This window comes from Podarcis cretensis (genome assembly GCF_951804945.1).
Source record: "Podarcis cretensis genome assembly, chromosome: 3".
NCBI classification, from domain to species: Eukaryota; Metazoa; Chordata; class Lepidosauria; order Squamata; family Lacertidae; genus Podarcis; species Podarcis cretensis.
The window spans coordinates 75285424-75298801 of NC_137172.1; the positions used below are offsets into that span (position 1 = coordinate 75285424).

The following is a 13378-nucleotide window of genomic DNA, read 5'->3' on the forward strand; positions in this document are numbered from 1 at the left end:
TTCTGCTGGTTCACATACTGGTCCAGTATGTTCACGCTACATGCAGTGAAGTACTGAAGTGAGTCTTTTGTGGTCCCTTCACAAGATAAAGTTCAGCATCATTTGTGCAAAAATCCTTATTAAGCCTACATCCTCGCCTATAAAAAGCACCTGCTTCCTGCACTCCACAGACTTCATAAACTAAATTTAAGCCATGGTTTCTACGAGTTTTCACTCTAGGCCAAAAAAATGCTGTTCCTTGTCTTAATACATACAGATCAACTGTAAGGTTAGCATATCTTCATCACAAGTTACACCCAATCTGAGGGGCATTTTTACCAATATAGCCACTTAGTGCTCAATGAAACAACATAAATGGCAAATGTATAGTGAATCATTTTATGCCCAGATCTAGTTTAAAGAACCTTTCTTTTGTGGACCTCCTAGTAGTTGCCTGAGAGATTTAATTCTAATTCTTTCCCCTGAGACCTTGAAAAATAGCTGTGGGCGTGCAGAGTAATTTCTTGAGTAAATGCTGCTGAACATTTTGAGTAGTGGATTTTAATAATGCTGATTCACATTTTTGTTCTAAATAAGGCACCTGTTTTGTGAGATGAATGAGAACCTAGAAGTTCTGAGGTAAAAGAATTTCCAGACAACCTAAGAATGGAGATGATGTTTATCATGACATCATTCATGACCCATTTAGAAACAAATTACGTTCACAACAAATTCTGCTGAGGTGTTTGGCCATGATCTAGAACCACCATGAGTGTGCTGGGTGACCTACTCTGGTTACCAGGAGGGTGTCATCCCTGTGGTCCTGATCCAGGTAGAGGCCCCCAATTTGCAGCCTTCAATTTGCAGAGGGGGCGGGGAAAGCTACTATCTTCTCGTGTCAAGGCCCTAAATTATAGCAAACTTCATGATAAATTTTGTGTGTAGTTTGGCCCATTCTGCAGGTATAATGCATATTTTAGACACACACCAAAGACATTATTTGCATGTAAGTCTGCTGTAATCTACTTACTTATATTCATCACCAGGTCTCCAGTGGAAGGATAGTGTAACCTTTCCGCAAAGTCCCGGCAATACCACACGAGCAATTCCTGGCCAGGTGGTATGGGTTTGATAGTATAAAAGTAGACATCCATTCCATTCTGACAAGCAGCCAAGTTCTGCTCCTGAACAGAATGTGCTGGGTTTACATAACGCATCCAATTGCTCTTTTCCTCATTGAATCCATCAATGAAGTGGAGAAGCTCACCACCAGAATATATCTGGAAAGAATGGAAGATAGAAATGTAAGGTATAAATGGAAAATAACCCTTTTTTTTAAAAAAAGGCAATGAAACATACTACTGGATGGTAAGTACCCTTTATAGAATGTAGGAGATCATCCAAATGGAATATACTTTGTAACTTTTTTTCTGATGCCATGTGTTATTTTGATGCTTAGCATTCAAATGAAAGCATGCTATTTAAAAGTTCAGTATTCAGTGCCTCTGCTTTAAGACTCTTGGACTGCTGGTCAACAAGTGGGTGGTATTATTGACTTAAGGTCTGACTGTGTGCTTGCAATAATGTGGTGAGTCACTTTTGTAAAGACTGATTAGCATGGTTATGTCACAACCAATTCCTTGCCCTTGTCTCTCTCTCTCCCCCCCCTTATGGCCTCTTTACTTGCTGTTTCCTACCATCACCACCCAAAGCTTTAAGCTACGCAAATATCAACCACCCCAAAGTCCTAAAGTGACACTTGAGCATACTTGGAATGTAGCCCTTTTGTTAAAGGGCTGGTGGGGTAAAGTGAACTGTATTTCGTATATCTAACAGGAGATCTGGAAGCGGGCCAGATTGTGACAGCAAGAGAAATATTTTTCTCTCTCAGCTGGTATGTTTGAGAAAATATAACTCTACAGCATGTGATATATCCTTGTTTTCCAGTGTGCATCTGAGAACATGAAAGTGAATATAGAAAATCCATGACAAAGCTGTACCTGTAGACTAGTGTAACCTTGCTTTCAGTTTACCACTGAAACTATGGCATAGTTAACTATAGTTAACTGGTAACTATAAGGTTGTGAGGTTTTTTTTAAAAAAAGTTTCACAAGTCATCATGTTCAAATAGGAAATATTTGTTTTTTTCCTCTTTCCTGCCTTGTTCCAAAGGGCTCTGGGCCAGTGACAATATGCATCCTTGTTTCATTTTACTTAAAAATAAAATCCCCATGAAGTAAGTTAAGTGTCATAGATTAGTGTAATGACTGAGATAGAATTTCAGTTTGGTTTTCCCATGTCCGAATGCAATGTTGCACCATTTCCCTGTGCTTTTTGACATGCACGTTCAATTTCTTCTGAATGCTGTTTGATGTAAGAATCGACTGAGAAGTCATTAAAAAAAAAGCAGCAACAAAAGCTGGCCTTTTAACACAGGCAGTAAACACCAGAATCACTTTCTTACTTCCTGTCATTTGAGGCTGAGGAAATACATGTGGCTTCATCAAAGAAGCTTGAGAGATTTTGCGGTGTTTTTGTTATGAGAAAGATGGAACAAAGCCTGAAGAATTATGCACTCAAGAGGAGTTTGTTAGCTCCGATTTGCAAGCTTCCAGGAACTGAGTTCCATTGATGTACACTTCTATTACAGATAGAAACTACTTTCCGAAGTTAGACCAAGTGACTTCCAGTCATCTTTCCAGAGCTAGTAGAATTTACTGTATTGCTTTCTTCAAAACACACACATCTCACTGCAGTAAGATCGAATGGCCTCGTAAAACTTTATTTTGCCACCTCACCAGATTTCCGTGTATCGTGTGGAAGATTAAAAATGTGCTGAGTCATACTGTAGCAATTACAAGAAATGACATCACCCTGGAGTTTGCACAGCATATTCATGCCTTCTCTTTTTAGAGGGTATATTTTGAATGGAACATTTATGCTTACATACAACAGATGTTCCTGTTCCTGCCAGCCAAATCAGGATGTCTTTTATATGACATGTGGGAAATTATCTTCCACAATTTCCTTTGCATGTGCAAGACTGTTTTCAGGCCCTTAGGAAAGAACCTTTTCTACTTGGAGAGTGTGTGAAGCAAAAGAATAAACAAAAGTAAATACCAAGACTTTTCAGAAGGCACATAACACAAGCATGATGTTAGCTTCCTCAATGAAAGTCTGGAATAACATCCTGTTACATAGTCAGAATCCTCCTGTAAAATTTGTTTAATTACTTAAATGTGCTAATGACTAGTCTGAAAGCATGCATGCTTCTAGGGTGAGGCCACAATATTTTCCTGCCTGAGATGAAGGAAAAAATGGCACCCTACTCCATTCCATGTACTGACGCATGGCATACAAAAGTCTACCCTTCAACACCTCACCACTGCTCTCTGCCCCTTAGCAACTGCCGCCTAAGGCTGCTGCCTTACTCTGTCTAATGGTAGGGCCAGCTCTGCACCCTTCTTTAGTTCTCCTGATGTGAGTACTGAAAGGACTTGATGACAGATGCCAACTGGCATCTCCCAGTGCATGAGATTCCTTAAAGTGTATTTTATTGAAAAAATACTAATAGTTAAGGAGAACAGAGAGTCAAGTCACACTTGTTTCTATTGAATCATTAAGATGTAACAAAGGAAAACATGGAAACAATGTTTAAACGGCCAGCTTTCAGAATGACATGTGATGTTGGAATGATCTGATACGTGGCAAACACTCAGATGCAGCAGGACAGTTTCCTGCTGCCGCCACACAAAGGTTTAAGCTATGCAACTATCCCCCACCCTGAATCCTAAATTAAAACTTATTTGTACTTGGAATGCAGCCCTTTTGTTGAAGGATTGGGTTGGGTAAAGTGCATTGAAGTTGGTATACTTTAGTAAGCCTCTAGAATGGAAGAAACCTGACAGCTTTGCCATTAGACACTCGTGTCTTTGGTACTTTTCTTCCTGCAGCCTTTAAAAAAAAGAATGATGTGTGTTGTTGTTGTTTTTTAAAAGCTAAATTCTTTTTATAATATTTATTGCGCTAAGAAGTGACATCTTGCCTAAGGCATTACAGAGGCACATATCTGATATTTTAGCCCAGGGATGGGGAATGTCTGGCTTTCTGGATGTGTTTCCGTTCTAACTCCCATCAGTCCTGCCATAGCCAGTGGTCATGGATGGTGGGAGTTGTAGTCCAACAACTTCTGAATTTTTAACCTTACAACAATCCTGTGAGGCAAATTAGATGAAGACAGGTGTAGCCTACATTATGTCTCCAGATATTGTTGGACTACAGCTCCCATCATTGGTCATGCTGGCTGCAGCTCTTGGAAGATGGAAGTCCAACAATATCTGAAGGGCACCACATTGCCTTCCCCTGGATTAAGAGACAGGGCCTTGCTCAAAACTATCTGGTCAGTGAGTGTCCAAGCCCAGTACTCCAGCCAGGAAGTGCTATTTCCCTTTATCACAACTATTAAATAAGGGCATCTTGAGACAACAGGCTTGGCAGCATTTTAGGAAGTGGCCCTACTAACTTGTGCAATGGAAGACAATTACAATAGTTCAGTACTTCAAAAAGTAATTCATCACAGAGTATGAGATTGAGAAATATTACTAATTAGTCTGAGAAACATTCTAGGGTAAGGTTCATAGTGAAATTAAGGGACAGATGATTTAAAAAAACAACAACTGGCACTGTATAGGATTGTGAATCAGCAAGCTTTAAAAAAATCTGATCTAACAATGAAGTATTGTAGGACAAATAAAAAAGATGCTTTCTATCATTCTCAGTTCACTCACTCAGTTGTATTTCACTCAGCGTATGTTCACTCAGTTCACCTGTATTTCTGTTAACATATTGCCACCTCAACCATCACAACTTAAGCAGGTGTCAGCACTGAAGTGTGGTTTCTTTTCAGTGGTGCTTATTTAACGAACCATTTACGCATAACCATTAGTTTTTCCTACTTACCCGCCAAAAATACTTCCTGTTTGCATCCTTAGGAACTGTGCCATTGGTATAGATTTCACCAACCAAGGGTCCAAAGCGTGTTCCTTTGGGGATAATGTCTTTGCTAATAACTCCAATAACCTGAAAGGAAAAGAGCACATGTCAAACCATTTAAATAAGTTTATGCGTTCACACAGGAAAAACAGATTGATACAAAAGTGCCCTACACTGTTATTACAGGGAAGCAGTCAATGTAAAGGCAAGGGATCCCCCACCCTCCTTTGTCTCTAGAGTGGGATTTATTTCAGCACTTAGTGATGTTGCAAAACTATAATCTTTTGGAAATAACACATACTAAAAAGCATTGCAAAGGTGAGTAGAATTTGTTTATCTGTTTCTGTGATCACCTGACAGTATGACATGAGTACTGGCTCACTCTCAAAGAACTTATAGGTGAATGAACTATAAAAGTGGCCTTAGGAGATTAGAGAGAGAAAAAGCTGAGAAACACTGGTGACCAATGGTCTAACTGCCTGATTTTTGCATGGAAGAACTCAGAACTTGAATGCGACATTGAGATGCAATTATCACATGCTATAATACCCATTAAAAAATGAAATTTCTGTGGAGAAATAGAGTCCAATAAAGCCTGCAGACATGACATTTGAAATCTACCTTGCTAGTTACATATTTATGTTTATAGTCCTGGAATTCTGATGACACCCAGCCCTGTTTCTTTGTTAATTTGAGTCAGGTGTCACAGTGCAGGTCCTGAACCAGTTCTTGGATGCGGTGGTGGGCGGGATGAGGGCCAATAAAAGCTGGAGTGGAATCCTAACAAGATGGAGGCTCTGCAGGTGAGTGGTTCATGGATTCAGGATCTGGGCCTGGCTAGAGTTGCACATCCCTGAAGTAGATGTTTTATAGCATGGGGTGCTTCTTGATCTTTGTCACTGGAGGCTCAGGTGACTTTGCTGGTCCAGAGTGCTGGTTACCACTTTTGGCTTGTGTACCAGCTATGCTCTTTCCTGGACAGAGTCACCCATGCACTAATAATAGCCTCTGGATTGAATTATTGCAATGTGCTCTATATGAAACTGCCCTTACAGTTGGTATGGAATCAGCAGCTAGTGCAAAATGTGGCAGCTAGGATACTTAGTGGAGCTTCCCCACATTGCATCTGTGCTAAAAGGCACTGGCTGCCAATTCACTACTGAACCAAATGTAAGGTTTTGTCACTGACTTGTAAGGCCCTGAAATGTTTAGGACCAGGATCTCTGACAGAGTGCCTCGTTCCTTCTGCACATTTCAGTCCGTTCACAGAGATCGTAGGAGGATGCCCTTCCAATTTCACTGTGCCCATTAGAAATGCATCTGGTGGTGACCTGAGAAAGGGTTTCTCTGCAGTGGCCCCCATGCTGTGGAATAAGCTCTCCTTAGAGACATGGTGGGCATCTGCAATGGTGGTATTCTACCAGTTCCTGAAGATATATCTATTTGTGAGGTCATTTCCGAGAAGCGATTTCTTATAACAGCTCTATTAGAATATCAGTGGTATTTCTGTTTTAATGTCTGTTTTGTTGCTTTTATCTTATAAACTCCTTGTTGTTTTACAGTGAAAGGCAGTATATAAATGTTGAAATAAATAAATGTGCTCTACCCAGTGAGCATAAATAAATCTTACACCAAATGTGTCTTAAATCTAAATAGTATAGTCACTGATCATCTTTGGGTGCAGATCTTTAACTTTCTTGATGTGGATATGATCAAGGAAAAACAGAGTCACTATGGGAAGTGTAAAATATACTAGCACTTCAGCTTCCTCCTTACCAGTAATTAAACCATGCACCCCAAAACAGGAATAAGGTCATTATTTATCAGAAAGGCATGCCTGTCAGTATCTCCTTTACAATACAGTGCTTAAGTAAAGGGGCTTTCCTCTCATTCTTTTCACCTCCACTAAGCCTGCTAAATTTTAATTTGCTCTCTATATTGTATATACCAACAGAGTCAGTAAACTAGGAAACATGAATAAGGACTTCAAAATACTGGTGTCTGCAGCTTGAATGGAAAGTGGGGGATGAATATAAGACATTTGTTCCACAGACTTAGTAAACATTCATGTTAAAGCTAATGAGTCATGTTCTTCTCACATTACTAACTAGTTTCATTATGTCTGCCAAAATAATGAAAGGACAAAATTGCATTATGGATCCACTGTACTTAACTTGAAAATAGGCATATTAACTACAACGTAACATCCCAGTATGGCCTCTCCCTTTACTCAAGTCTACAGTGCTTAAATTACAGTGTGCAATTATTAGTGAATGTAATATATTCAATATTTTGCAAAATTAACTAGCTTTTGAGCCACAGTTACTATCTACTGTTTTTATACTGGAAGACTGGAGGCAACTCTCTTGCTTTATTTTATTTTTATTTATGGAAAGGATTATTGCTTCATGGGCAGGCAGCAAAGGTTTAACTTTCTACATCCTTCCCGTGCCTGTAACTATCTTCCACCTGGTCTTTGAAGAACTTATTCAGAAACGAACACATCTCTTAAGTATTCAGATATGTTACACTAAACGTTTTCAGATAAAGGACATCTAGCTGCTTGAGTCTATAATTAGCATTATTCAACTGATCATACTGTTGCCAACCTTCCTGCTTTGCCAATTCTTTGTGCTGACACCCCCCCCCCCACTAAATACTCCACAGTCTACCAGCTAAACTCTTGAGGCCCTGTCTCTACTACAGAAACATAATTTTACTGGTATGGCTTCTCAAAAAATTATGAGAATTGTAGTTGCACGATGCCTGAGACTTCTCTGATAGAAGTCCCTGCCCTTCCTGCAAAACTACAATTGTTAGCATTCTCTGTTACAGCAGTTTACGTCGGCAGAGTGGAAATACCCTTAACAGAACAGAACAAGAACAAACACTGAAATGTAGGATTCTGCCTGCCATGACTCTGACTGGAGAGTTTGTAGCTATTGTTTCATGTATGTTTTCAAAGTCTTTTTTTTTTAAAGTCAAACCAGTTGTGCATCTGCACTGAAAACAGAATGAACAGGGACTTTCAAAAACAAGTAGAAACATGCCTAATGACTGTGTTTATTTTTGTCATTCCCATGCATTTTTCATAGAGAGGTGAAAAAGGCAGATGTTCTTCTTGCTTTCCCCATCTTTCTTGATTTACATTCTGTTAAACTTTCAAGAAAAGTTCACAGCCAGCATACGACGTGTACTTGCAGTTTGAACGTAAGATAGGTCTTTGCTCTTAATGCAGTTAATACACATACACATACACTCTGATATCTTTTAAGTTTAATTCAAAGTATACTGAGGTTTTCAGAACGTCTAGGAATCAGTATTACTTGGAACTTGTCAAATAGAAACAGTTTGGGGATTTTTGTACAGTCATTCAAAGCCTGCATGCCCCAACAGTATTTTATACTTTGCACTATGCCCTTTGGAAAGATGACTGTGTGATATCATATTCCCATAGTGTGTGCATATGGAGGAGGGAATAGGCAGCAAATAGGTGAGTTAAGCCTATTGGTGGCAAGGGAAATGAGGACAGAGTAGAATGTTTGCATCTTGCTCAGAACCCTTGCCAATTTAGACCATACTGCCTGAAGGGTGCAAACTCTAAACAGAAAGGAAACACACAACCTTCCCAGATTTTTTCCTTTTAAAAAATCCCATCCTATAAAAGCTTCTCAGGTGGTAGATTATTGCTTGAAGCAGAAAAAGGTGAACGAGAGAGAGAGGGAGAAAGCTGTGTCACTTTTTGCCATTCACTTCAAGGGCGGTAACCAGCAGGTGCCCTTTACAGTTGCATGGCATTCCAGAGAGAAAGACAGTACCATCAATGTGTTTTCTGAGAGGGAAAAGCAATACAAGTGTATCCAGGGCTGGGAAAGTGTGCATCAGAAAGATGCATGAAAAACGTCTTGTCGGCAAAGGCCTATTTTACTAGCTTCTGTGATACCTTGTTACCACAATATTTACTGTAAACAGCACGTACCTCTTTCACAATATGCAGAATATTGTCATAGTTCATTAACCAGTAATTAAGCAGACGTTTTAACAAATATATTTTAGAACAGCTATATCTAAATTGTGGTTTCTAGGGATTTAACAACAGGGAAAAGCTTATAGTACTAAAACAGAGATTCTGAATGTTACAGTACTTCTGTATACACCCAAATTTCTGCCCAAACTGGGGAAAAGACTTTGGCTGGGCTTCACAAGAAAGTTCATATCATGATGAATTGGCCTATTTCATGACCATATTATTGTTATTAGTCATCACACAGGCCTTAGGTTGTACACAAACACCAGAAAAATACTCCCATTACAAACCAAAAGACAGAAATTGAAGTTAATTAGGCCTTATTGGCTACTCCAGGCATAAACTGACATTTCACACTTGTCCACAAGGTGTCATTAGGCACACCTGTTTTATAAATGACACTGTACAAACTGAGAACATCAAATATATGACAGACCCTGTAAAAACTATATAGGTGGCTCTTATGAATGTTAAAAACCCCTCTCTAGCATCTGTTTTCTTCCAGATTCTCATGTCAATCGTTATAGCATTTTTTTTTTTAAGTTCACTACATGGTTACACTTTAACATTACCTACAATGATAACAGATAAGCACATTTTCTCTCCCCCCCCCCCCCAAAGCAAGGGTGAGGAATTAGTCGTCCTCCAGATCCTACTGGATAACAAGTCTCATCATCCTTAACTATTGGCTAGGGCTGATGGAAACTGAAGTCCAACAACATCTAGAGGGCCGGTTTCCTTATCCTTGCTCTAAAAATACAGCTGCGACATCAACACCTGGAAACATGCATACCTCTCCCAACGAAATATTTTTACACTTAAATACTACCCAATTATTCTCTCAGTGCTTAGGAATTACATACCTGAAGTATATAAAGCCAGAGTTCCATAGCACTAAAAGGTGGAGTTAACATGTTCCCCTGCCTAGTGAGTTTAACATGGTATGTGGCATAACGACACCAGCGTCATCCTGTGACAGTCAGCTGAAAGCCAACTACAAAGAGAGAGGCAGCTGTTTCTTTACTATCAGAAAGCAACAGGACCCCTAATATTCCAGTTCATCCTGGTTTGTAAGAAGATCCTTGCTGTGCTTTTACTAGTACTTCAGGTATACAAGCTACAGAATTCCTTCTTTACTCAAGTGGTGTTTAAAAGGCCCTTTAAAAAGATGACACATTTTCTGAACTCAGGAAGAAAACAACTGTTGGAACTGACCAGGGTCCTAATGAATTATTGCCGGAGCTACTGTATGCCTTCTATAAACACTTCAGTGTGCAGTTGAAAAGATTCAGTTCTCTCGTTCTTCATCTGTCCTGACAGAAGCCACTTCCAAAGATACTTTATGGGCATCCCTGACCTTTCAGCTATTTCACTACATTTGTCTCTGTCAGTAGCCTGTGCCATAGAGCACAACATGACGTGATGGGAGCCTCTGGACAAGAAATGGTACCCCATAGTTTTCTCTCCAATTCTTTTTTATTTTTAAGGAGAAAGAAATGGGAATATGTCTCCTGAAGAGTTCTTTCTTTCTTAAAAATAGCTTTAGAAATAACTGCCATCAAGAGCAGTATGTATGTAGTTAAACACAGATGCTATTACTATTTCAGTGGGCCCTAACATAATACCGAATCAAACAATACTTAACCAAACAAGTAGGAACTGGATTGACAGCCAGGTGTTGAGAAAGAATGATTTAATTTTAACTCCCTGTTAATTTAACTTCCACTTCCCCAGTATTACCATGATGACTTGTTCACTTAGCATGTTGTTTTGAACAATGAAAACTTTCGTTCTTTTGTTTTTCAGCTACAGTGACTGAAAGAATGATGCAGCTGAAAAGAGGGCCTACATCCTATAATTTATTCTTTTTAGAAGGGTGGAGCGAGAGGAAATGTTTTCTTATTGTTTCCTTTTCACAAATACACATAGCAACAGCATTAGCAGCTATCCTTTTATACATAAAGAAGGCACGTAAGTGATGGATGTCTAGATCACGGGTCAGCATACAATGTTATATAAAGGTTTAAATACTGACTTTCTTCAAGCCACCTTGATAAATTTTATGTATATAAAAATCTAACACTGCTTCTCAGCCTAGCCTAATTCATGGGGTTGTTGTGGGGATTAAATGATGAGTGGGAGAACAATGTGCACCAAGGTAAGATGTAAATGCCATGTAATAAATAAAATGTGTTTTATGTGGGATAACATTTGAAGACAGCTCATAAAGTGCAGTTAGTACAAAATACAGCAACTAGAATATACTGGGGCAATGTATGTGGAACACATCTCACTACTCTTAAAATAGCTGCAGTGGTTTCTGGACCCAATTCAAGGTGCTGGCTCTGACTTTTAAAGCCTTAAATAGTGGGACCTAATATAACTCAAATGAATGCTTTCTCCCACATGATTCTATCCAGGTATTAAAGTCCTCACTGGAAGCTACTCTGTAGGTTCTTCATGATGACCCCTCAATAGAGCTTTCTATGTCATAGCAGCCTTGGCTTAGAATATTCTCCCGAAGAAGACCTGCTTAGTCCCATCTCTGTTTTATTTTGCAGGCAAGGCAAACACCTATTTACCCAGGCTTTTCAATGTGTATTAGCTTCCCCCCCTCCACCGCCCCTAGCCTGCTTTCAGTATTTTATTGATCTTTTTTAAAAAACAACAACAACAACCAGAAACCATTTGGGGAGATTCACCCAAAAGGTGTCATAGAAATAGTATAAATAAATAAGATTTAGGAGTAGTTACAACACAGATCATATGTCCAACAATTTATCCAATTTCACTTGAATTAAATTATTTAGCTGTGATCAAACAGCTGAATATACCTTACAATGAATGTTTCTATATAGATAAACAAAGCCTCAAAAAATAAGAACTGAAGTCAGTCACTTTAAAATGATACCACTACATAATCTCCAAGCATATGACAAGCCTTCATGGAAAGATGAGGTTCTAGGATTGGTAAAAAAATACAATCCAAGCACATGCAGGTGCACATACACAACACAGGTGTATCTCGGAACATTACTCTAACTACAGCTGTAAATCAAAACAAAATAAAAAAATTCCTTCCAGTAGCACCTTAAAGACCAACTAAGTTAGTTCTTGGTATGAGCTTTTGTGTGCATGCACACTTCTTCAGATACAGTGTGTGTATCAGTGTGTATCTGAAGAAGTGTGCATGCACACGAAAGCTCATACCAAGAACTAACTTAGTTGGTCTTTAAGGTGCTACTGGAAGAAATTTTTTTATTTTGTTTTGACTATGGCAGACCAACACGGCTACCTATCTGTAACTACAGCTGTAAATGACAGCATTAATATTTCATAAGCATGTTTTTCTCCATTAAATCAGCTCATTACTTACATAATTACATGAGGTGATATTTGAGTAATCTCTCAAAAATATTATGACAGAGAATGTTTATTTGTGCAAATTGAGCCTACCAAAATCTACCAAAAGCTTTGTTTAGCCCATGCCCGTATAAAAGATGCTGTTCTCCAACCATTTCTTTGTAAATGAGGAGTAAGTATTAGATTTATTGAGTTATACTGGCATTATTCTTGAAAGCAGAGCAAGTTTCTCTTATTTTGTTTTCCATTAATGAATCAGCTGAAATCCAGACCAGTAAACAGATTATTGGATTTTGATCTGGGGCTAGCCACAAGATTGGGCAACTCACCATCTCTTGATCTTAGCCCCCCCCCCCCCCCCGCCGATCAAATGACAATTATGAGAATGTGAAAAGGAACACGGCAAAGGCTGCAAAGCAGAGTTAAATCTGTGGCAACACATAATGAAGAAAGTTACAGATATCTCGATTCTAAAGGGAGTGTGAGGGGCATGGAATCAAGGAAGAATAAGTATTTCCTTCTGCTAACTTTTCACTTGACAAAGGAGACTATAATGAAATCAAATGAGGATACTGGCTATCCAAATTTCTTAGAGGAATCCAGATAAGTAGTTAATTATGAGAAACAACCACAAACATTTCAAGAACTTAAAGTACTGTTCAAAACAGCCTCGGCAGTAGTTCCAGACCTGTGTGTAGTAAGACATATGCAACCCAGTATTCTCAGAGTTAAAGTAAGGTAAAGGTACCCCTGCCCGTACGGGCCAGTCTTGACAGACTCTGGGGTTGTGCGCCCATCTCACTTAAGAGGCCAGGGGCCAGCGCTGTCCGGAGATACTTCCGGGTCACGTGGCCAGCGTGACATCGCTGCTCTGGCGAGCCAGAGCTGCACACGGAAACGCCGTTTACCTTCCCGCTGGTAAGCGGTCCCTATTTATCTACTTGCACCCGGAGGTGTTTTCGAACTGCTAGGTTGGCAGACGCTGGGACCGAGCAGCGGGAGCGCACCCCGCCGCAG

The 13378-nt window shown here is 39.4% G+C and overlaps 1 protein-coding gene and 2 long non-coding RNA genes across 7 annotated transcripts in view; 1 reads left to right on the forward strand and 2 right to left on the reverse strand.

Moving 5' to 3' along the window:
- Positions 1 to 13378, reverse strand: part of LOC307213688 — a 196824-nt gene that overhangs the window by 36860 nt on the left and 146586 nt on the right. The window lies entirely within an intron of this gene.
- LOC307213672 overlaps positions 1 to 13378 on the forward strand; it is a 35926-nt gene that overhangs the window by 19036 nt on the left and 3512 nt on the right. Inside the window, exon 3 of one of the 2 annotated variants that reach the window (XR_013837620.1) lies at positions 10805 to 10969. This is a non-coding gene — a long non-coding RNA (uncharacterized lncRNA). Of the gene's footprint in view, positions 1 to 10804; positions 11207 to 13378 lie in introns of those variants that run through there. The other variant, XR_013837621.1, reaches the window with a different exon arrangement.
- PRDM1 (PR/SET domain 1) overlaps positions 1 to 13378 on the reverse strand; it is an 88755-nt gene that overhangs the window by 5740 nt on the left and 69637 nt on the right. For all 4 annotated transcript variants that reach the window (XM_079971643.1, XM_079971644.1, XM_079971645.1 and 1 more), the window contains 2 exons: positions 4939 to 5058; positions 1010 to 1259 (listed from right to left, as the gene is read on the reverse strand). In XM_079971643.1, coding sequence (XP_079827769.1) covers positions 1010 to 1259; positions 4939 to 5058 — 370 coding nt within the window. The remainder of the gene's footprint in view (positions 1 to 1009; positions 1260 to 4938; positions 5059 to 13378) is intronic.